Source organism: Falco rusticolus, chromosome 7 (genome assembly GCF_015220075.1).
Source record: "Falco rusticolus isolate bFalRus1 chromosome 7, bFalRus1.pri, whole genome shotgun sequence".
Classification (NCBI taxonomy): Eukaryota; Metazoa; Chordata; class Aves; order Falconiformes; family Falconidae; genus Falco; species Falco rusticolus.
This window is the reverse complement of record NC_051193.1, coordinates 23,505,207-23,531,299: the sequence shown is the minus strand read 5'-3', so window position 1 is coordinate 23,531,299 and position 26,093 is coordinate 23,505,207. Positions and strand designations below refer to the sequence as shown.

At 37.7% G+C, this 26,093-nt stretch overlaps 1 protein-coding gene across 5 annotated transcripts in view; it reads left to right on the top strand.

Moving 5' to 3' along the window:
• Positions 1–26,093, top strand: part of SCAPER (S-phase cyclin A associated protein in the ER) — a 165,846-nt gene that overhangs the window by 91,310 nt on the left and 48,443 nt on the right. For all 5 annotated transcript variants that reach the window (XM_037393738.1, XM_037393734.1, XM_037393735.1 and 2 more), the window contains one exon: positions 18,819–18,934. In XM_037393738.1, the coding sequence (XP_037249635.1) occupies positions 18,819–18,934 (116 nt within the window). The remainder of the gene's footprint in view (positions 1–18,818; positions 18,935–26,093) is intronic.

Sequence of the window (26,093 nt, the reverse complement as noted above, 5' to 3'; positions counted from 1 at the left end):
AGAATGAACATATGATGTCTATAATACATATGGGATATTTCTGTGTTTCAAATTTTTTTAAAGTTCTATGTTTGTAGAACATTGTTCCGGTGTGTGGTAAATGTTGGATTTTTTAAATGATAGCATAGCATTTGCATCTTTTTTTTTACGGATTCATCATGGTCAGTCTGCTGCCACAGTGCTTTGTGTCTTGTAATGCGGTTTTTTGGTCCATTAGGACCACGGTATTTGAGTTTTCAGCTGGAACATTGTGTTCTGTTCTCTCTAACCATTAGAAAATAGTTCTCTTTCGTATCTATGATCAAGAAATCAAGAAGAATAGTTCTGGGAGAAACCAAATGAATGGAATCTGAGGAGGGTGTTGCATCGTTGTGGTTCAGGATTGGAATCTGTAAAGATGAGAGCTCTGATGCTTTTCACAGCTTAGTCAATGCGGAACACGATTGCTAATAGTGTATGTTTTTAAATACTGAACGCTGCCTGGCATGCAGAGGGTTCTGACATGTATTCTGTTAGTTACCTTGAGCTGCTGATCAAGTTTAGTAGTGTTTTTGAAAGAGCTGTGAAGTTTTCAAATTTTGCAGTGTGTGTTAATTTTTACAAAATTAACTTGTTACTTATGTCAAAGTACTGAAATCATGTTGTTGCATGAAGGCTATAAAAAGATGTATCTATTTTGAAAATTATCTACATAATTACTGAAAACTGTTTCTTGGAAAGTGGTGTTGTATCCAGCCTCTCGTCAATAGATGTTTTCTGAGATTTTTTTAAATGAGATGTGAATTGCAGCTAAAGTTACCCGTTAATTGTTCACAACATTTTACTGGTTGTTGAGTCTGCAGTGGGGAATTAAAAGGTAAATTTGTTACTATTAATAGACCTGCATTATTTTGTTGTTGGTTTTGGTTTTTACCTCCAAAACATTATCACTGGAGAAGTATTACTATATACGAATGTCCTAATCAATAAGGTCAAAAAAGATTGATTTCAATAGCTGTCACTGTGTTTACGGCCCAGATCATACATAGTCATTTATAGAAGTGGATAGTAATTCTCTTGTTAACTTGCAAGTCAAGAAATCAGCAGACACATCTTACATGTCAATGGGTAGTGAAAAGAATCTTGATGGTGTCAGTCATCGACTGAGAGGAGGAGACTGACACTGTTAATTGAATTTCCCTGGAGAGCATAAAAATATACCATAATGTAGAAGGAGGAATGAGGGAGTGGGAACCACACAAGCTGTCAGCCTGTGTGAGCTGATAACATTGATTTACCCTTGCTAATGGCCTGGGTTGAATAAAGAATTGCCCTGAGGGAGGACAGAGTTCACTACAATAGATCCTTGCCACTTACTAGAAATTCTTCAGGCTCAGAAGTCGTCATGCAAAAGTATTCTAAAATAAAATTGATCCAACCCCCCTCTTTTCAGCCATACTGTGAAACATTGCGTTTTTCTTTTGTTAATAGTTTACACTGACAGGAAAATGTATTTATACAGTCTCACCAGGGAAGTATTTGTTTTACAAACCATGAAATAAAATGCTGAGCTGCTGTTGTAATTGTAAATAAGAAAAATAAATACCATTAAATTTCTCAAGGAAGGGTTGTGCAGCTCATAAGAAATTCCATGACTGTGCTAAAAAAGCATTGAAGAGTGGGGGTTTATAATATTTATGCAAACGTGAATCACAAAAAAGCCATATACAGAAAACTGGCAGCCATGTCTCACTGGGTTTTGTCTTCAGGTAGAATTGAATCAGACTAACAGTTCATTTTTGGACTTATCTTAATCTGTTGTGTTTCGTAGTAATAAGTAAGGCTTTTTCTCACTTCTGAGCTTCTTTTATAATGTGAGAACATTCTATGATGAGGCATGCCTGCATGATTGTTGTGGTCAGACTTGCTTTTGCTTTGCATCCCTTCCTGGTCAGCTGGATGTAACCAGGTTCTGCACTTGGAGCCATGTGATTTCACCAATATAGCAAGAGTTTGTTTAAGGTAAAGTAAAAGGTTTTTATATCGGTGTATCCTCTAGATACTAAAGTTGAGAAATCTGTCTCTTGGGCAAAGATGCATCTTAGGCACACTATTTTTTTTAATTCCTGCCTATTGTAGCACCATACCTGCTTCTCATTAACACAGAATTCATAGGCTGCTGCCAGTTCCTCATGCAACACAGCAAGATCTGCAACTTTCACTTTGAATCCAATGCAAGATTTGAGTGCTAATAAATGAAAGAGTTATTGCTTTGCTTCACACGGTTGTTAGATCTCCAGATACATCTTGGTATGTCCACATTGGCTTACTTGAATGAAGCCCTACAACCACTAGAAGTATTGTGCCCTATGCCAGGGAAGTATTTGCAAGTAAGCAAGTTGAAGTACGGGCTTTGAAGCTCTGACATGGAGTATGGCCATTAATTGCCTAAAACCTGTGGTTCACACGTGCATTAATTAAACAAAGAAGGTACTATAAAGTCATAAACCACCGTGTTGTTCCAGTTTCAAATAGATTTGTACCCCTTACGTCATATGTCCTTGCATATGTTGCTAGCAACATCCGGCAGGAGGCACAAACCCCGGTGGTATTGTCGGGATGTATGTACAGCATGTGCTGCTAGGGTGCTGGTTTGGGTGTGTGCTCGGCTATTGGAAGGCAGTCCTTGGGTTTTGTGCATAGTCTCTCATCCTTTCTGGCAGAAATCCTGGGAGGGAGTTGTATTTGCCTTCACCTGTACTTTGTTTAAAAGTATATTAAAAAAAACACGCACACAGAGACATAACAGCAAAATGTATTTAAACGTTACCAGAAAACCCTGGCCTGATGTTGGCAGATTATCGTATGGGACTCTTGAAGCTCTTAATAAGATCTGATAACACTCAGTTTGAGATCTCCTATAAATGGGCCTTTGATGCTAAAAGAAAAACTCCTGCACCCTCTTGAAGAAGGCAGAGCTGATGTTTGAAACTGCAGGACTAAAGAAGGTTTCTGCCACAGTTGTTTTGATTTTATACCTGTTCATTCCTTGATGGTCTGCTTTTACACATCCATTACCAAGGGCAGCAGTGTTTCAGCTGTGTATGGAATCCCAGATTAGCTGCTCAGGTTTGACTTGAGCACTCATACAGAAATGTTCTGTCAGAGGGAACACTTCAGAAACCAATATATTTAAAGCTCTGTATCCTATTACTGTGACTACATGTACAGTTTTAAGTTGCTTATGCTTTCCCTCATTGTATAGAATTTCTCATTATACGTTTCTTTCCCTTGATGTTTAGAAGCGAGATTGACTGATTAAAAAACCAAAACTGTTTTCTGCTGCATAGACATTATACTGACTGAAGCGCCCATATTTCTAAGGCTGTGAACCTGACCTGGGTCAGAGGTTACTGCCTCTCAGATGGTCACCCTTAGAATTGCTGACACATCACTTCCCTAAAGTTCTTCCTAAAATTTGGGGTTTAGAGGGTTTTTGAGGGCCAGGTTTTAAAAGTCCTGCTTTTAAATGTTTATATATTCTAGGTGATTTTGGTAGGTCCGGGCTAGGCAGAGATGTCAGACACCATTATTCAGAGGAACGTGGCAGGATGCTGCCTTCAGTAAGGGCAGTGATGAGCAGCTGAGGGTAGTAGCCTTTTCACCTGGCTCAGCTGTGGCTAAAACACTGCAGTTAAATCATTTTAGTTAGATTTGTACAATGCTCACATGTGACATTTAGACAAGCCCTTAATGTGTCTCCCATCTTGGCTGGGAGTATGACACAGAGATGCAGTATGATTGTGAGGGAACCTCGTCGTGGTTTTTGGAATCCAAGTGCAGCAGTTGATCTGCTCAACTGGAATTATTTTTATATGCTGTTTCTCATCCAACCACTACTTTGAAAATTATCTTTATCACAACACAAGTTACAAGATTCCTTTAACTAAGTGGTTTGACAGAAGATCTTAAGAGATGCTTCTGAAGAGAGGGGTACAGCTGCAGGAGGAGGATGGAGGTTTTATAGATGTCCCTGCCTAAGCAGACAGTACAGCTGAAGCTCACATCCATCACAAGGCACAAAGCCCTAACAAACAAGATTTCACTGGTTCTGATGTTCATAAAACTTACTACGATTTTGTACAGTTTTGAGGATAGCTGTGTCCCTACTCTCCTTCAGGTGCTCTCGGTGCTGTGAAAATCCAAGTGAAAAATAGTGTGCCCAAATTAAGTTGTTAAAATGTGGAAGTAAAACGGAACCAGAAGAATAGAAGGGGAGACTTTTAATAAATTGGGCCATGGCGCTTGTAATTACTTAGGAACTCTCTTCATACTATGTATGAAGTCTATGTAGCTGCTTTGCAGTAGGCTACATTTCAAGATACTTACTTTTATTGCTAATTCAGAATAGTAGCATTTCAGTGAGAAGAATATACTTTGTTAGAAAAAGTGTGATTTTGTAACTGAAAAAATGTGTGAATCTGAGCTATTAATTGACTGCAGTCTTTTAATACTTCTTTTTAAAAAGGATCTCAATGCTTATGACCTCTAAAACGTACTCTCTCAGTGACCATTAATGGTTTGTTTTGTGCCAGGCAATGTTTTTGGTTTTGTATTTTTTAGATAGATTTTTCAGTGTCCTGCTTCAGCAGTCGTGATGTCAGTTATTTACATTTCAGGAAAATGTTTGTCATAGCTTTCAAATACATGGGGACTGTAGACAGACAGTGTTTATCCCATTGTAAAGCCTGTCAGAAATGGCTGGCTTTAACAACACGGTCAGGCCTGGAATTTACATTTTATTCTCTAAACTGTCAGGCCCACTGGGTATGCTGACCATAGCCAGTGTGAAGATTAATAGGCCAGTTTTTGGAAGGCACACTGAACTGCCAGGCTGGCTACTCCAGATTCCCAACCACCCACCCCCACCCCCGATAAAAACTCTGAATCACCATAAACTGAAAAAAACAAAATTAAAAACTGTTTTAAGAACTAAGGCATGGAACAAAACCAGCGTTACATGGAACACTTGTAAGCTTTTGTACCGTTCATGAGAAATGTCTTCAAAAGTTTCTATGGACATGTAAAATTGTGTGTGTGTGTGTGTGTCTATAAGTATGTATATGGCATGTACATACAGACTAAATAGATTTTAGAAGCAAATGCTCCACGCTATAAATACTCAGTATGGTTACATATTTAAGTATATTTGAGAATACAGTGGGAATTGTGATTCCCAGACTCTGACGCATTTAATTCTGGTGCTGCAAGTATTTGTGAAGCTGGCTCAAGCACCTAGGTAGCTGCATGTTTCTTCTGTGGCAGAGTAGTGTAGCCATCAAAGAGAGAATTCAAAGAGACTGAATATAATGGCTGGATTTGATTTTTCAAGACCAGAATTCTGGACCAGCTGAAAGGCAATAATGTATCTTTAGGCTTTCCTTAACTTGCTCTTGATTATATTTTAACTGGATAATGCTGCACATAATCATTGTTACATTTAATGAGTATTAGACAAGATACCGTAATTTGATATCAAACTTTTGAAGGAAGTTGAATTCATAAGGCTAAGGAAGTGTGACATAAGTAGGTAGTGTGTTTTATGCTAGATTATGTCACTGGAAAAATCATACTAGCTTTAAAACACACAGGCCATAGCGTAAGTTTTGTGATTTATTATTTAATAATTGAAGAAAACTCTCAAGTGTGAATTAGAAGCAGCAAATTTTAAACCTAAATCTTGGCTAAAAAAAATTGGTCCAAGTATAACTTAGTTCTCTTAATCAGCCAGACTCCCTAGAAGCAAGGATGATCAGTATCTCTGAAGAAAGCAGGGGTGTTAGCAGGTGGAGCAGTGATTCAGCGATCTTTTCATAATTAATAATTCTTGTATTTGGAGCATTGAAATTCAGCTGAGAATAAGACGGTAGCAAAAATTTGTGGTCCTAAAACAAACGGTGGTGATTGTTTTTCCACATAACATTATTTTGGTTGGCTTTTATGTAGGAAAAGGGAGGGATGGAGAGAAGATGGCAATAATAGGTGAGTTTGGGAGTTGTGAATGGGATAGATTCCTCATTTCAGTAGCAGAGCGTTTCTGTAGCCAAGCTACAGTCACTAGTTCAGGTTGTTAAAGAAAACTACCTCTCTAGAAGAAACCCAGCGTAAAGCTTCATACATGGATTCACTGAAGGCTGAAGAAATCACAGGAGGTGTCAGCTTATCTGTCACCCTCTTACTATATCAGAAAAAGCACCGTAGGGTATTATATATGAAAGTGAAAATTACTTTTTTAGTGAATTTACTAAGTCATGGACTAATGGCTTTATCCATATTACAGCCACGTTGTCTGTATTTTGTGGTCTTAAATATATATACATGCATACACCCAGGGGCACCTTATATGTGCGTTATTTAAAACCAATTATTGTATATAGGCTCACAACTGATCCATCTCTGTCTGACTGAAGCTTTAAAAAGTTATTTTAATATTTATGTTTAAGCATTATTATAGTAGTGAAAAGCTTGGTCAAGATACAGAAGTTTTATAGGCGTGTTCATGATTGAGAGGTGTTTGTATTTTCCTTGACAAGGTGATTTCTGCGATGCAGCCCACTTCTGTTTTCTTGTTTACTCAGCATCTCCCTTTTCTCCACTAGAGGACACTACTTGCAGAAGCAACAGCATGTCCTTTTAATCCTTAGAAGTTATAAAGCTATTTAGAAGTCACATATTCTTTTTGGAAGAAAAATGCTTGCATAAGATTTTAATTTAATTAATACTGGTATGACCTCTAAGGCCAAAGGTGTTATCTGCTAAATTAATTCACATGTTAATTCTCAAAGTCCTGTGTTTAGTTCTGGCAGTGTTCAAAACAGGCTTTAAAATATTGTTGATCTGTGTGTTGGTCCCAGTTTTGTTCAGTTTGAGTACTCCTGTTGGAGCATGCCTTCATCTTTCTGACACCGGGGTCAGCCAATTCCGTGGCACTTCACACGCTTTGAAATTGCACAGCTTTTTTCCCTACTGAGCCTGCTTATAGCAGCATGTCTCCTGCTTTTGGCACGGTAGTGTATTTACATAGGTAATCAGTATATATCCTGTCAAGACTTAAATGTGCAGTCATACAGGGTGTTCCATAGGAAAAAATAGAAATACACACATGCACAGTATTCCATTTAAAAAAAAAAAAAAAAAAAAAAGTAGCCACATGCCCAGTTTAATAGGTGTATTTATGAGTCAGTGTTGTTTGTGCTGTGTACATTTTATACTAATCTGTAGTGCAGATGGAGGTGGCCAGTCGCTAGTGCTTGAGCAGCAGTTCAGCTAGGCTGCGTTGGCAGCAGTGTGGCAGGACCAGCAGCAGGGCTGACCCCTGGCAGCAGCTGGCACAGCAGATTCATGGCTGTGGTTGAAAACAAGCCGGCAAAGGCCCCCGAGTGCCACATCAGTCCTGCACCCTTTCCACCTCCACCCTTGCTACGGTGCAGTGGGACCCTGCGGAGCCATTGGTACTGTCATGTTGTAACCTACTGCCTTTGCCTTATGTATGTGATATGTGTCTTTTGGCTCTTAGCCATGTGAAGATTTTGATACATAGTGCGCTGGTTTACACCCAAAAGCCACCTTCTATATTGGGCAGAGGGCATTTCATGGCCAAAGTGTTAAAAAAATAAAATAAACTCTGACATACTGCCCTAACTCTGCTTTCATCTTTGTTCTTTATGGAAGTAATTGCTTCTCTTACTTTTTTATAGATAATCAGAAGTTAAAACTATAAGGTTTGCTTTAGCTAAACATATGTTGTATTTCTGTACAAAGAATGGATTAATTTTTTAATCCATCCATTAATTTTTCAACTTTGTATACTCCTGCAGCAGCCAGGTCGAGAGCTATAGTGATGTCATGTGACAAGAGGTCATTAATCCAGTGTAAAGCTGAATTCTAAAAGTTTAAAAATTATTTAAAGTAAAAATGCAAACTTTATGAAGTGTGCGGAATTGCAGAACTTAACAGTAAGTCTGTTTTGCCAGCTAAGACTAGAATTCAGGCCCTTTGACCTCTGTATTTTACCACCAAAAATCTAATAGTTTTGCTAGCACAGAAGGCAACATATAGAATTCTGTATTCATGCTTCCTTTATTGCAAATGTTGATTGAGCCTTTAGCTATTCTTAGGAAAGAGTAGAAGCTGAGTTCAGAGCATAAACTCTGGAACTGATAAAGCAAGTACAATTGATGGAAAATCTGAGAAGTAAGTAACCCTCCTCAAAACGAGGTCACTGTTTTAAACTGTTTAATTGGGAGATCACGGATTTTTAACGTATACGTGTTCAGCGCTGAGAGCCAGTGGCACACAGTGCCACTAAAACTTGGTTTGAAGCAGGTTCAGCAGTGTTCAAAGCCTGGAGTATGGGATATTGTCTTGTATTTGCCATCTGAATTGCATATGGTCCAAACTGCTACTGGTAGTAGAAGCATGACCTGATCTATCAGTGGCAGCAGCAGATTTGATGGTAACAGCACTGTGGCTGTGAGTTCAAAGAGCAGGCTCTGGCCAAACATGGGAGGAGCTCGTGGGACAGCATTTCCTACCCGAACAGCCTTTCCCCGGCACTGCCAGGAGGAAGTCAGTAGCTCAGATATGTGTTGCAGGTTGGATGAGGCAGCTTTATGTCATCAGTAATTTGTTTGCCCAGAATTTCTATAATCTGAGAATTAGCCTTTTTCTCGAGATGAATATGTAAATAGGAACTTGTTACTGTAGGTCAGCCACAGAGTATTTTTTAACTTGTTTGCTGGAAATGGTATTAAAGGGCAAGTTCATTTCACAGATAAGGTCTGCAGCGTATTTATTTCAAGATTATTTGGAAATTAATTTACTGTGCATAATGAGTGTAGCTGAAGACTGCTGTGTTGATTTCTGGTTCTGTGGGATGCAGCTAAATAGTAACTTGCAGTGTGCTTATTCTGTACTCTTTTGTGGCTTTTTGCTGTCATATCAGGCTTTTTTTTCCTTCTACATCAGTTTAGAACTAATACATCATATCAGAATGGATATAATGGATATATATACATTCCAAGGTGTGCAGAGTTTCTTCACTAAGCATTTACAAGATAAGAAATATGTTTTAATATCATTAGAGGCACTGATTTCTCAGTGATGAGAAAATGCCCTATGCAGTCGCTTTTCTGCTGATGGGCAGGTGCCAGTTTAGAGGTCATGACAACTTAATGATTATTACAGTTTCTAAAGAAATGGAAGTTATTTCATTTAGTCTGTTGGTGTATCTGTACATATATTTTCTTGAAAGGATTTTTAAAATTCTACATCTGATTTGAGACCATCACTTCTGACTTGAGAACACATCACCTAGAGGTCTTTGTTGTCTGTTCTCATGTTTGCAGTACTTGACAAAACCCACGTTATTAATCTGCCCTGCAGTCCTTTGTTGCTGTCCTGTAGATGGGGTAATGGGCAAACAGTCCAAGAGGTTACAAGAGAGTACCCAAGGCAATCAGTGTGAAAGCTATGTTTAGAATTCAAGTGCTCTTGAGTGCACTACAGGGCTTTAAACAACCATCACTCCCTCTGTCTTCCTCCACATAATTTTATTATCTTTAGTTTTGCTTGATTGCACTTGTTTTCATAGTTTAAGTTCAGCAGAAATCAGGTCTGCTTTCTGGTGGTTGAAGGGTTTCAATAGCAAAATGTCAGCCATAAAGGATTTAAGATTCAGCGTTGCAAGAGATCTGTAAGTTTCCTACTCACTGGACAAGTTCTTGTCCAATAAACTGCTGACAGAGAACAGGACAAGATCACATAACTGTGCTTTTTATATACTTGTTTGGAACTTCTGTTTATGAGATTATTCAGAAAAAGTCGGATTGACCCTAACTAATGGAACCATCTACGGAGATCTGGGAGTGGTTGTTCCTGGTATTAGAGACTTAAACCTTTATCCTTGCTTTCCTCCTTTAATTGAGGCACTTACTAGATGCCCTGTTATTTATAAATGGACTAAACATTTCTTTTTAATAAGCACGAGTGCTGCTGTGCTTAGTGCTGTCTTTCATGATACTATAAGGACAGTTCTTATTTTACCGGACAATATTGGCTGTTTCCCATTATGCTATTTAGCATGAGTGAAAGCATCTAAACACATAACATGGAATTAATTAGTTTACCTGTCTTTCCTGTAGGGCTTTCACTCTCTCTTGGAACTTCACAAACAAGACTGTGAGGGTCCTGTCTTTATCAACAGAAGTGTTAATAGAGTGCCTCTGTGTGATTTTACTATTGAACTGAAAAGACACTGCAGAACTTGGAAGGAGAGCGTGTAAATAAGGTTCATCTGATTCAGTGAGATATATAGTGATTCAGTAAGGAGCCCTAGCCAGTATGGTTTACCTTACATGCTTGGCAGAACTTTGGAAACAGAAGGATGAATAAAGTGTAAAATGTGCATAGACGTAAGTTAAATTTATAAGCATGGGACCCTTAGTGTTTGCAGGACAGGCTTAAGAATCAGTTTCTTAGTAGTGATACTGTCCCTAGGCCTGGACCAATTTTAAGTCGCTTGACAGTATTTTTTCTTGTTGCATTTGAGTGATATATAAACTGCTCTCTTTTTCATGCTTTATTTTTGTTGTAGTTCAGTATTTTGTCTTCCTTTAAACTAAATATATGTGAAGTTGCAGTTAGTATGCCTTAGCTATTAAAGTGAAAAAACAGTGTTATCCAAATGGCTTAGATGCTGTAGGCTGAGCTCTACAAGGAGTGTGCACGTACTGAATGTCAACTCAGGGGGTGGAACACCTTCTGCGAGATAAGGTCCGTGAACCAGCCTACCACCTCAGATGTTAGGTAACCTCCGTCTCCTGGACAAAGCCAGAGACTAGTCAGTATGGCCTGCACCCACAGAAACCAGAGGAGCTGCCTTATCTTTAAGGCTTCAGAATTCGCGCTTTGCTTTGTGGGCTAAGGTGCGAGGGAGCATTTCTCAAGGCCTCCTTTCTGCGGCCTTGCACAGCATTACCTAAAGATCTTAGGTGCTTTAACATGTAAGCAATGCGTGAGGGGGGGTGTTGATACAAATATATGGTGAATATGTCCTTAATGTGAATGAATACCTCCCCGCAATGGTATGCAAATGCTACTGAACCAATTCTGGCTCATGTTTTAATCCTAAACTAGTTTCCCATTGACGTTCAGTGCTTGAAATTCTATTCTGGGTGAAGTCAATCACGTTTGAAAACCAGTTTGAGATTTTCAGATGGAATGGGGTATTATTATTATATTGATTTCACTGGAGAGAAGTATTACAGGAAACAAAATAATTCATTTTTAATAAAAAATGTTATTTTGGTATATTCTACAGTGATTTTCACTATATAGAGTTTTATGTCTGGAGGACTAATCAAAGAGCATAGATTTTCTACAGTCACAAATGTATCTGTGGTTTGTATGTACATGTAAATATACTTGCTTATTTAAAGGGGGAGGTGAAAAAAAAAAAGGGAGGAGCCAGCCCAGGATTCAGTTGTCAGGTTTGTTTTTCTAAGGCAGCTTTGAACTGCATTTCTTAGCCCCAGGCATTTTAGATAAAATCTTCAAACACTAGATAAAAGGAAAGAAGAAAATTCCTAAGACTGATTTCAACTATATTTTACTAATTAGTTATTCTTTCTTCCTTCAGCAAACAGTTTAACAAGTATAGAGTTTTGCAAGTTCAGTGTGTTCTTTCAGAAATAGGAATCAGAATGTTTCAAACTATTTGGGTTCCATTCAGAAATATTTCTTCTGAGCAGTTTAGTGCCTGCGGTTTGTTCAGATGGGCTTTCCAGATCAGCTCCTTGTTGGACATAGTAGGCAGGACTAGCAGAAAGTGTCCTTTTGGCTGATGAAGGAAAATACTGGGGGGTGTGTGGGTTTTTTTAATTACATAAAAATATTAATTGTGGAAGTTTGTCTTAGGGGGAGGGTTTACACCAGGGACTTTACGTTAGTTCAAAAAGATTTGAATAGTTAAAATGCGAGGTGCTAAAGTTACATAGAACTGAGATGGTAAAGCTGACATTAAATCATTTCAGCTCTTAAAGCTCTGTGTTATTTCTGATTCTGCTCTACTTATTAACTAATAATAATACTTTAACAGGAGAAATGTATGGAAGTGAGTACTTTGGTCCAGGACATTGGATTTCACCCAATAACTGTTGCACCAAATTAATAAATTATGATTTAACTGGGATCATATTTTTCTAGGAGATAATCAGGTTTGATTTAAAAACTTAAAGTGATTGAGAGTCGACTATATCCTAAGTATATTATGCTCATCATTAATTTCTCTTGGCATTTAAAAAAAAAAAATTATTCTTACCTGAACTCATCCAGTTTCAGCTTCCAAATACTAGCTGTTACTGTGCATTATCAGAAATCTTCTTCCCATTCAGGTACTTCCATGCTTCCATCCCATCATATTTTTACTCTCCCCAGCATATACTCAATTGTACTTCTGTTGTGTCTCATGGTGAGGCAGGTTTCTCTGACCTCATATCTTCTTTTTTACAAACCTTCCAGTTTGCCAAATGTCCTGTGTAAAGGGGAGCAGCAGCGCAGCTCAGAGGTTTCGGCCTCGCTCCTGTCCTGGAATGTTGTACCTGGAACCCAAAAGCTGTTATTAATGACGCTCACTTTGTTTCACTTTATGTTACTTTGTATTGTCCACTGACTTGTACAAATAAATCAGAGATATTTTCCATTGATTTGGTTTTATTTCAGAAGCATGCAGTTTATATTATCCAGCCGCTTTTATTAGTTAAACCCCAGCAAAGTAACAGCACAGGTCTGTCGGCTGTTTCACGTATTTCTTTGTTGACCATGTTAGGTATGATGAGGCATACGTGCAAATCACTGGTTTTTTAGCTCTGTGTATTTTTCTGTACCAAATGTCAGATAATGAGATGAAAACATTATTTTGAACTTTCTGTTTAGCCTGCTAATTTTCAAATTTGCCAAACATACTTCTATCATTGGGTAAGTGGTGCTTCTGAAGGTGCCACAGATGCCATACCCTGATAAAATCCACCCTATCTTGTTAATGAACACACAAACAGTTGTTCCCCATCTGCTGCCTCTGTCTGAAAGGTTAGGAAGCCCTTCCTTCTTGATCACAAAGGACATAATTATTGTCTGTAGAGGAGTCAAGTACAAAGACAGTTCATCCAGTCTGACCGCTACTACACTGCAGGCCACCAAAGATTAACAGCTGCTTCTCCTTTGATTAGGTTAGGTAATAACAGTTACTTTAGTTAATAATTGGATGGATTCCCAGGCCATGTAATTCAGGTTTAGGCTGTCATTTTTTGCTGGCATGTGGCTGAGCTGTATTATTGGAACGGAGCCTGTAATCCTATTAGTCAGTTGTCACTCAAGCCATAGGAGAAGGGAGAAGGGGAATTCAAATCCATTAAGGTGTTGTAACAGGTAGGTAAATAAGCTGGCCACATTTGCCCAGCGTGCAGGGAGCTTTCTCAATTAATTCTTGTAATTAAAATTAATCCTTTTTTAAAAGTTTGTTAAAAAGTGTAGTTTGTAATTAATCCATAAAATGGTTGCACGATTTGTTTAATTTATTGTTATTTCTGTGTAATTTGCCACACATGCATTAGTGTACACATGCTGTCTGCTGAAGTTACTTGATTCAAGCACTGTTCTGCTGAAGTTGATTGCTGTGTGCTCTAAATAAAAAGTTCATAATGGTCCAAAGATGAAAAATCCATACTTAATGTCATATCAGCTGTGTTGGCTTTCCTCCTGTATAAACAAGATCACTGTATTTCACAATGATAGACTTGAGAGGGATAAGGGAAACAAGGCTCTTTTCATGTACTGGTTTTGAGTGCTACATCTGCTGTTCTGAAGAATGTTACTGTTTTTGTAATGGTTAAGACACATCTAGGTGGCATCCCCAAGGTTTTTATGCTGCCTCCTCTCCCTGTTAAGAAATGTGTAATGACAGTAATAATTATTTTTGCCTACATGTTCATTTATCCCTGCTCTCCTGCGTGACCAGGCAGTTTCAGAGCCTTGAAATCCTTTTTTACTTAGAAATCAAATTATTTTAAAATGTCACTTGAAGTAGTTGTGAATTTCTGAAAATGTGTAAGCAAGTCAAATTTTTACACACTGCTTGAAAACCAGGTGTTTATATATTTTCTGTTGTTCAAGAAACTTGAATCACATTATATCAGTAGTCTCTGTTGAATAATGTTCCCAATCTAAATATGCAGCCACTCAAAGAACTGTTTCTACAGCGAAATTATGAAATGGATTTCATAAACACCTAGCTAAGTAATTTGAGAGACTAAGTTAGAAGTCTGGAGGGTTCTTTCAAGCAGCAAAAATGTGCCATACTGGTTTATGCTATTTTCAAATAGGGATTTCTGTCATTTTTCATGCTCAGTGCCTTGGGTGCTACCAGAGTAAATGTCATAGCTACCTGAGTGGGGCTTTCATTCTGATGCAGATTCAGTTGGGGACCACTTTCAATAAGAATATTATGTGAGTAAGGGCTTTGAATAACTTAGATGCCTTGATCTACTTCTTTTGAATTTCTGTTATGTTTTAATGTTACACGTTACGTATTGGCTAATGTTAACCTTTAGCGCTACGGAACATGAAGTGAGTTTGGATCATATTTTGAAGGTTATAAGTTGATTTTGAAATGACAAATTGGATGAGATAGCCTGCTTCCATATGTTTATGCTTTAAGAAAGGTTTCTTCAGATGAATATATATAGATACTTCAAAATTTGAAAATCACCCCAAGTACGAATTAATTCAGACATATTTTTAAATAATTTGTTATTATTTGGCTGTTGTACTAAAGAGAATGACAATGTTTTCCAACACTGGGGAAATGTTACACTGTTCGCTCCTTATACGCAGCTCATCAATATGAGGTCTGGTACTGTGGATAGCTGAGGGACTTGCCTGTGCATGATTCCTACTTTTGCTGTTTCTTCCAGTAACACAGTCACACAATATTCACTCTGAAAACATCAGTAATGCGGTGTTCAAGTGACTCTTCTGCTCCTTTGTGGATAGGGCATATTTTCCCTTCAGTTCCCATGACCTCCACTGACCCAAGGCCAAGCTCAAGGAGCTGTGCCTGGACCTGGGATTCCTGATGGCAGGACACTTGCATGGTGACCGAGGTCATTCACAAGCATGGTACACCAGCAGTTACTTTGGTAATCAACATTGTATTTCAGTAATTGGGTTAAAAGCTCTTGGAGTTCTCAGTCTTAAAAGAATCCTTGGAGATAAGTATATTAAATATCATGCCAAAAGTAGTTTATTCCTAATCCCTGAGTGGCAGTTTTATAGATCTTTGTATGCATGGTGAACAAATACTGCGCTCGTGTGTCTTTCCCAACTTTGCTGCTTGTTTGTTTCTTCCTTTTATTGAAGGTTTTCCCCCTCTCTATTCCATGCACATGGTTAGGAATTTTTTCCCCTGATGGCAGAGCATCAAAATGCAAAGTAATTTTTATGGGTAACCTAGAGAAGAAATTAATAGGACATAATCCCAAATCATATAAAACTAGGAGAAATTACAAACTTGCTTCTGCTTGATACAAAATGGTAGTAGTAAAGGAAGTTCTTTAAAATGTGAATACGTATTTTGCAAAGTACACTTGTAATTTAGCAAAGTGTAGACAAAAGTGAAACAGGCACCCTGAAGAAAGTCTGTCTGTAAAAAAAGTGATACTCCAGATTGAAGTGGAAGGAGAGCATGTACGAAATCAAACAGCTTCAAAAGATTAGTATTCATTTTAAATAGATATGTGAAGATCTCCTCTCAGAACAGGGAGACATTACAGCTTTGTTCAGTGTGGCTTTGATGACTGGTTTGGAGGGAGGGGGGAAGTTTCTTCCCGAATACTTCGTTACTAGGTATTTATGGAGAAAAGAGGAGTTCTGGAAAAAAATCACAGACAAGAAAAGTTAACATAAAAAAATCAAAGAATGGGTTAGAATTAATGAGTATATAGAGTTGAGAAGCAAGCTGTGTAGGAAAATGTTAACAGTGTACGATTTCAAGAATGGAGTAATTACTAAGGGGAGAAAGAAAATGAGTGCAATAAAATGAGATATAACTCCGAGTAATGGGATGAAATAGAGAAAGGGCATATTTGGTCTAAATGACAGGAAAGACTTCTTCACCACCAGAGCTAATAGGTTGTGGCATAATCTCCCATGAGAAATAGGGAAAGTGAGAAGTGGGAAGTGCTTGGCACGTTTAAAACTAGAGTAGCACTAACAAATATGCTGTAGCAAATAAATCAGCAGTGTCACATAAAAGTCTTTCTCATTCGTGCGCTGTGGTGCCAGCATGCCAGTCGTATGCAGAAACCCGCGTGCACATTCGTCTGTACTGGTTACGCGTGTATGTTGATTACCAAGGAAAATGCACACTTGAAATAACAAAATCTCTCTTTGCACTCGTGAAGTTTTAAAGTGGAGAGAAAGTTGATCTGTTGGAAAGGCCCCAGGCTTTGTCTGAGGGTGCTGAACCACTCTGCAGCACTGGTGGGGCAGGGGAGGAAGGGGAGAAGGTTGGAGAACTGGGGCCGCAAGCCAGGGTAGTGCTGTCTGCTTGCGGGGGGACTGTTGCTTTGCTCTTTGGCTGCCTTTTCCTTACAGCTCTGTCAGGAGGCTGGTGGCAGCGTGGCAGGCAGGCAGCGCGTGCAGCAGGTTTGTCCCAGGCGCGGTGGCTGTACCACCTTGGAGCAGAGCCCCGGCCCTTGGTTTCCTTAGCTGGAAGCAAAGAGGAAGTCAAAGAGGAGTGTATGAGCCAAGCTCAGCATTAACTCTTCAGTTAAGGCACACTTACTGGGCTAACTGACTAAAATTGACTGCTAGAAATTATATTTATCAGTTAGCCTGTAGAAAATCAGTGGTTGATTATCTTAACTGCTAGGTGAATTGGCACACAGATTTCCGTTCGAGTCAAGTTATTCTTTTGAAGTTAACCTTTTGGCTGTCTAAAAAAATCTACATGCAGTTCATATTAATTGTGGAAATGTTTTCTTTTTGAATATCTGACTTCTCTGTTTGAACAGTTTTTCTGGAGGCTGGGGCTTAAATAGAATATAGATGCTTGCTTGGAAGAAACAATGGAGAGAACGTTGCATGATTTTAGAAAGATGTAAGAAATACACTTTTGTGTTTACCTTTTGATGTCTAATTCTCACAGGGAAAAAATATTTCCCTTCTAAACCATATCATATCTCACTCAGTTACATTTCTAATTGTTCAAAGAAAGATTTAGTTGCCAGAATCACTAGGGGGGCGTTCTGTTATATGGTCTGTTACAGTATAATACATTCTTTACGGACTAATAATGATTGTATTTATAGAGCAGTTCCCATTCTTTCCTACATACCAAGTGCTTGCAGCATTGGGGGAGAAAAAAATGATTATTTCTTACTAACTGGAATATCCTTATCATTGACAAGATCAAGATGATTAAGTACAAGGTGCCAATAAAGTAATACGAAGTCAGCAGCTGAAAAGTAGGGAAGAAGAAGATCTTACTTGCTTTGTTTTAAACAGTGGGAGATAAAACCAGTTTTTCAGGGAAGGAATAATGTGTTGTAAGTTCTAAAATACAGGATCTGCTCTAGCAAAAGCTCAGTCATCTGCAAACTGGAAGAATAATGGTAAGATGGTATTTAAAGGTAAAATTCTGCTAAATGGAAGCTCAAAGAGGACACCTAGATTAAAGAGAAGCTAATCTAGAAAGCTAGGAACACAAGACTAGTGTAAATTGAATCTTTCAATTTATAACCAACAACTTAGCATAACAAGTACAAAACAAGCTGGATGTGAATGTCATACCTCAAAGCTAGAAGTATTCATCTGTTCTGCTGCATTCTGAACAAGCTGCAGGCAGTGGATTATACAAAGGACTTGGGGGGTAATAAGCTGGAGCTGCTAAAGAGATAAACTACAGTCATCTAGGTGACGTTTTCAGGCTTCACCTCTGTAGTTCCCCATAACTGAAGCACTACCAAAAATCACATCCAGATTTTTAACCCGATTCTTAAACTCCAAGCAATTAATGTGAGAAGACAGAACAGCTAAACAACTTGGATCCTCAACAGCATCTGTCGGGCAACATTTCTGTCTTCCCAAGATTAAGGATAAAGTAAGACGTCTGACTGGTGACACTGTCAGGCTTCCTTCCAGACCAGCAACTTAACTTACAGGGTCCACAGTCTGTGAAATAAGTAAGCAGGTGTCATCATCGTAATGATGGTACTCGTGTTTTAAAGTGATCTGCCTAAGCTGCTTTATGCATACCATGGACAAATCGGGGAACTAGCCTGGAGGTTGCCGTTTTTCCAGAAAGTTTATAAAAGAACAGGAGGCACCCACCTTGAGATTGTCTATGTTCTTTAAATCGTATACAAAGCAATAAAGTATAGCTTCAAAGATAACAGCAACAGATAAAGATTAACTTTGTTAAAATCCCTATAACTATGTCGTTACAAAAATACGGTATTCAACTGTCCTAGCTTTATGATATTTGACACTTATATATGATCTTTGGGGGAAAAGCACCTGAGAATTTCAGCTTTTGCTTAAATAATACTCTTCCCTGTGCACTGGCAGTGAAGTGCTTCTTTTCAAGTGATCAACGTGATAAATATATATATTAAGGATTTTCTGTGTTGACAAAACTCAGGACAATTGTCTATCAGGCCTATCTTTTATGTAGAAATTTCTTTAATTTCTGTTGGTTCTTCTCTGTGTTTGTGTTTACCTAGAACACAGCGGATCAGATAGCATTTCGGGCTGCAGGAGGACTGACTGCTCTTGAAAATGTTCTTCAGGCGGTGACTTCTCCCACCAATCCGAATGCGGTTTCACGGATTCCTTTTAAGTAAGTATGATCAGTCCTTCATTTGCCAGAATCACCAGAATATTTATTTCACGTCTGCTTCTTCACTGATTATTCTTCTCATAGTCAAGTCTTGAACTTCAAAGAAAAAAAAATCCTGCCGTACTCTACACTGCCATTGAAGGTGAAAGATATTTCCACTCAACCTCTGGTTTTCTGACTTGGTGATTTTATTTCTAGCTATGATATGTTTTGGCATGCCTAATTCTACAAAGTGAGAAAAGGGAGAACTATATTAAACAGAAGAGGAGACACATACCTTTAAAGTTAGTCTGTAAAGATCTCTAGTGGGAAGTGGGGAATTTTTTTAAAGGGTTGTAATTCAGTGGAGTCTTACTGCTTTTAAAATGAAAGAGTTGTAAGATACTGCTAGCTGAACAGGCTTCTACAAACAGGTAAATCAAAATTCTTGTGGATTAGAGGAATTCCTCTTTATAGCACTTAACAATGGAAGGGTTTAAATGTCTAATCCCTAAAAAAAGGTGACTAAACAGCATGTCTGCAAAAACTGATAACTCAAAAGCATGCTTTTTACCCTTTTAACCATTCAAAAGCACTTATGTGCTTCCAGAGCAGAGCTAGGCATGCTTTTAGTACAAGAGGAACCAAGCCCATGATAACCTGTGGTGTACCATTGTCATCATTTGTTTGTAGATATAATTTAATATTGTAATAATTGGATTTTAAGCACTACCTTGTGAGGGCTGGGATTAAAACTGCCTGTTAATATGTTACGGGACAGGTGTGAAGTGCAAGGGAAGAACACCAAGGAAAAAGCATGCTTTTAATGTCTTAACTTTGCTCTTCCAAGAGAATAGAATTCCTACCTTCCCACTAAGTCCTGCAGAACACACTTGCTGCAAATCCAGCCAGCTCCACTGATGAACAATCTTGAATTGGTCCTATGGTGAGCAGCTCAGCAGCAGCCTTTGGACTCGTTAATTTGCAGAGGCTCTAATTCTGAGTTATCCTCGTCAATGTGGGATAAACTTTGCAAGGGAAAGGACTGCACTTAGTGGCCACATAAAACTTAGCTTAAAATTAGCTTTAAATTTTTAGAATGTGCATCTTTTATACATCTTCAATTTTTGTTCTTTCATTTTAGGTATAGTCTCACTTTGGCATCCTTTGTTGAGCAGGTTTGAGAATATTGTCTTTATGTTACTGAAAACATTTTGGTTTAAGTTTGTTAGACAGTATGAGGATGGATTAGTTCTCAAAGGAATTTGTGTGCTGGTAAATAAAGCCTCATGTCAACTACGTTTGTATAACAGAAAAAACATCCAAGGCGATTTATCAGAGGTTCTCCTCTCTGTGACAGCTGCTGTCTCTCACACCTATTTCAGACCAGTATAACTGGTTTCTCAGATTCCTGAACCTATTCATGACTGAACTATAAAAAGAGTTTCTAAGTCTTTGAAAAAGTCTTTAAATGTTGTTTTATTAACACAAGTTTTCAACTATCTGTGTTTCCAAAAGAAATATCAAGGCAGAAAAGAGATTAATGTAAACTAATGTGACAGCCTTGCATGTTAAAAAAATCTACTTGAAGAACTTAGCTCCACTACTGAAATACAGCGTTTCATTCAACTTTACAGCAAATTGCGTTCTCCAGTTCATAGGAATCTGAAAGTATTGTTGTTTGGAAGTTATACATCAGGTTGCATGTCATTTAACACAGGATCTTGCTTTCTAAAGCTAACTGCTCTTACAGTTTTTTTCTGCTTGAGCCTATCTTAGAGGGTCTAGAGTCTGCTGGAAGCGTCACGGTGGACTTGATGTTGCTGTGTGTGATGCAGAGCCTCCTCTGTTGCTACTTCTGTGGTCTTCTTTCTGATAGAGAGCATACTTTGTGCAGAATCTGCAGTTCAGCTGTCTAGAGCAAGCAGTAGTTCCAGAGGGTGGGACTTTCTGAGAGCACTTTGAAACAGCCACAAACATGGCTAGTTTACAGAAACCATGTTAATGCGTATTAGTACGGTCTCACTGAAGTAGCTAAGAAATTCTTCTAATGTGTTGCTTTAAATACAGAATGTTTGAGAGTGTTTCAAAACCAAAGAATAATCCTAGAATATTTTTAGTTCTTTCAATGAGGAAGAACATTTGTGTAACTTTTCTTCTCATGTGATGTTTGAAATGAGTTTGAAATTACTTTTCTTTCTTTTGTGCAAATACAACTTAACATCCTGACTTTTAAAATTTCAATCTAGCGAAGCAGCAGATTTCTCTGTTTAAAGACAAAGCAGAGGCCTGTGGAAAGAAGTTGAATTAAGACCTCTCATGAATTGCCCTCCAGTCTTCCCATAGCCAAATGTGCTTTGCTAAAGGACACTACTGTACTTAAGATTGTTTGTGTGCTCTTGCAGTGTTTAACCATTTGTACTCATCTTAAATTGGAAATTTGTTGTTTTGTGATGAGGATAAGCTATTTACAAGTAGGTGAGGAGATTACATGGGCTATTATCTACATCTCTCTTTCTCCAAAATCCTGGCAGTATGGTGCAGCTCAGAACTTTAATCCCATGTCTACAAGATAAAGCTTTATTGTCAGAAGATTTAACAATATGCCTGTTGTTTTGTACTACTTCCAGATTGGTAGTTAGCCCAGCAGGATGGCAAACGCTGTGAAAAAGATGTGACGTTTGAGACAGATGATATATTTGGTGCTGGAGCAGTTTTTCTCCCCTTTAAATAAATCACTGAAAAAGGAAAAGAGAAAGCAGTGTATTATAGCAAGTTTTATTATTGGTGTTAACATACAAATTAGTGTCCAGCCGTGTTATTTCCTAAAGCAGCGTTTTGCAATTTGTCTGAATTTGTTCAGTTCTCCACAAAATAAGACATACTCAGCAGAATTTCGAGAGGCTTCGGAGTCTCACAGTATTTTTCTTATGCTTCTGCTGAAAAGGAAGTGGGAGCTGTGCAGTGAAACAATGTGTTGACTCGAGACCAGAAGATGCATCTCATCCCGTGTGTTGCATTGCATATTTGCTATGGGCAACTCGTTTAGCCCCTTTGTGCCATGACATGTTACTGGCCTTGAAAATTGTAACAGATCTGCTAACAAATAAGGCTTGTAGGGTTTGTTTAATTAACATTTGTGAAATACTTTGAGTTCCTTGGGTGACCAGCATTTTTAAATAGAAATTAGCAGTTGTTGTGTAAGGAACAATGGAGGACTTTTGTTACAAGTTAAGACATGATTAAAGTCAGTTTTATTATAATGTATCTTCTCTGTTCGTACAATATTTTGTATAATTTATTTAAAGCAAGCATTATCAGGGTGAAAAACCCGGAACCATAATTATATACATAAAAAGGAGAAAACAGTGCCTGCATAATATTATGGGTGGTATTGATACAAATTATTTTTTTCAGTTAGAACTAATTTGAGCTGAGAACTGGTTTTACAGCTTGTTCTTTGTAATTTTTAGTTGGTTTGGTGAGCATGCATTTCTTAAGCTACGCTGTTAGTGTTCATGCAGTTCTGTAAGATTGCTCACACATTTTTTTATGTAAAGTACAAAACAAGCTTTCTTGTTTTCTTCTGAGGGTTAGTAGTCCCTCTAGAGAAACATTCATTGAAAACCAGCAGTTTGTAGAAGGACATAAAGAAACTGTAAAGCAGATGTCCACTGTGCAAGGTCAACATCTGAAACCTGCAGCATCTGTCTCTTTTCATGATGTATGCCTGTCTGTCTCAGAGCTGGATTTCAGGCTCTCAGAGCTCAAGATATTCTTGAGCAGTGTTGCCTTCCCATGCAATATAGGAACAAATTTTATTGTTGAATTGAGCTTGGTGAAATGTCACAGAACTGTAGGTTTGAGAGCCAGATCTTGCAGTGAAACAGTTGATAAGCTAGGGACTGGAGAATTCTGTAGAAGACTTTTCAAATGCTATCACACCTGTAAATGTTGGGGTAAATTGGTTGTTTGTCACTTGTCATCAAATAGTTTATTCATAAATACAGTAACATTTCAGAATGAGACTGATTTGGTTTTGGAAGTGTCTTAAGGAGAATTGATGTCCAGTTTTGTCTTCTCTCTATTAATTGAGACTAGACTTCAGCTGGGGCTCATTTTTTAAATGGATATCCTTAAATAATGTAAACCACAGACAAAATAGTAATTGATTATGAGTCTTTGAGGGTTCCTGATTGTGTAATGGGCCCTGTGAGTGAAGTATAAAGGCCTGTGTAGTCTTTGAGAGGTAAAATTGGTATTTTTACCTAAAAATCAATTGTTGTTGTTGTTGTTGTTTCAATCCATATTCTTACTGTGGTGGCTCTTGAACCATTCCACCCTACAGCCATTCTGTGCACCATTTTTCAGTAGGAGGTCACCTCCCATTTCTTCTCAGCTCAGCTTTTAAATGCCAGTACTAAACACTTTTTTCCCATCAGAGTGCTGCGTAATATTCAAACTGGTTAAAAATGGGCAGTTCACTGCTGAATTAGCACATCCTAAACTTGATAATGTTTAGGTGTGTATTGCTTTACTACCAAATCAAGATTCCCGGGTTATTTTCTTCATTGATAATCACGTTATATTAATTTATGATCTTCAGAAGTTGAAAGTATTGTGAAAAAGCTTTACGCTTGAAACGGGTTAACTCGTTATATGTTGATGATTCCCTGATTTTTATAAAGCAAAAGTTGGAGTTCTTACCTGTATACCCTGGTGCACTATGGTGGGTTAGTTTTGTGTGGCTGGAGCTGTTGCTGCCCCAGTATTTTAAATAAAAGTAACAGTTTGTCAACTTGTTTATATCAGGCAAATTGAGGAAAGGGAAGATGTGCTGGCATAAAAGAAAACCATGTACATACATATAAACTGTTGAGATCTAGCTTGAAAATGTTGATTAAAATGAATCCTCTTCCTATTTCTGTGTAGTCATGTAAAATAAATATAACATACAGATACATATTTTTGTCTAGTTTAAAGATGGATTTCTTTTTTGGATCAAAGTTTGTGTACCATAATGAGTGTTTTTATAATTGGATTTACTCCAGAGGAAAGCCTTATATCAGAGGGCAGACTTACTGTGCGGTTTGAGTATACACGCTGTCTAACATAGCTTTAAAGCTGATTTGCAGGTGTGATACAAAGTTTAGTGCAACATCAGTAATCGATAAAGAGCTGCTTTATGTGAGGCTCATACTTCACTATTTCGATTGATTTTGATGTGTCTGGAGATAAAAGTTTTGGAATTAATAGCAGTTAGAACTTCCAGCAGGGAAAAAAAGGCGATGAGAAATGTATTGTGCTTTTCATCCCACAGAGTTTAGCTGATGGTTAAATAAAGTTCTGGCTTGACATTTGCAGCAGTGCGCTTGTCTCAGAGGCCTTGTGCAGAAATGGTGACAGTTGACAGCTGTCGTTTCCTTAATAAGATTAAAGTAAAGAAATTAGTTGTGCTGTCTTTAATCTGCCATTTAACACTGCAAACCACCTGGGGACGACTTCTGTGCTGACACTTCCAATTTTGAATTAAAAAAGAATTGTGGAACCGAATCATAGTTCAGAGCGTGCCATGATTAGGATGTATTTAGACGAACTGTAGTTAGCAAGCTTATGTTATCAATTAAAAGAACCCTCTTTATTGTTGTGAAAAATTAATTTGACATCCATTTGCCTACACCACCTTTTCAAATTCATTATTTGAGTCTCTGAAAACGCAAGTACTTTTTCTGACAGGAGATTCAGCTGGGAAATAAAAAAGCATGATGCATTATTACAGTGAAATTTGTTCTATATATAAAGTGGGAAGTTTCTGTGTTTTCAAATGTAAAATAAATGAATCTCTTAGGAATGAGGAATCCCATATATCAAAACACATTATTGCAGTGAATTAACTAAATCACCTCAGAAACTCTGAAATGCTGTCAAAATTATGCATTAAACTAACAAATTTGTGTTTGACGTTTTGGGTAAATTATAATGTTTATAATTAAATAGAATTAATCTTTATTTCGGAATAGCTGATAAAATGACAGATGCTGATTTAAAGCATCTTCTTCTCAAGTGAAAATAGAAACTACTATTACAGTTTCATCTCTCCCCCCCCCCCCCCCCCCCGTAAACACACGCACACAGGGGAGTAATCTTGCATGAAAAGTAAAAGCAGGTTCCTCATGAAAAGTTTTTGCAGCATTACTGAGGAAAGTGAAATAAATACCTTTAGTCAGGGTAAGAAAAGGGAATCCTGTTGCAAGGCAGGTTTTAAAAAACACACATGAAGCATGTCACATGAATTTTGTATAGGTATTGTCCTTGTAGGGTAAAAATTAGGTGAAATAGGTGAAAATTAACCTGTCTTTGATCAATAAATGATGATTTAATACTGTTTTAATATCATATGAACTGCAAATTGAAATGGATTTAATTAGGCAGTAGAGTAAAATTCATTACCAGTACAGTAAAATTAATATGACTGGTAATATGGTGATACTCAGAATGTTATTATGTTCTTACAGATCAAACCAAGCAAGGTAGCGCTTCTTCATAAAATTCAGAATTACTTCTCCAGCTGAAGAAAAGACATCCAGAAATGCAAATGAAAAAAAATTTTACTCTTGAATTTTCTGGCCTCAGAGCATTTCCAGCTTTTCTTGGCTTGAGAAGTAGCATATATGTGTATAAGATGTTTCCATTTCAACTCTGGGGAGCCGTGCTAAGTAATCAGATGCCACAGGAATGAATACAGCAATCAGTAAAGCAGCCTTCCTTATTATGTAAATAACTTTGTTGTTTAAAAAAATATTCTAGGAGAAAAATAAAGCATAAAACTCAACTCTCTCTTTGTGTTGAATTAGTCTGCAGCTTGTATATTAAATACCAGCTTTGATGATTTCTGGATGATAACTTATTGTTTGTTGCAGTCCCACTTTTCTTTGACCTTTTGACAGTGCTCACGATTTATTTTCTTCTGTGGAGCTTATTTGAACTTAGTCACATTTTTTCATGTTAAAAAAATAACAACAACAAAGTAAGAGTTCTTTCCCTTTTGGTTTACTTCAGACAAACAATTTGAAGATCCAGCCATCTTTATTATTGTGTATGTTTTCGATATGTTTGTGTTGTGTGTCTGTGTGCATATTTGTATAGTTAACAGTGATAGCTTTTGTAGTAGGCAAAGTTC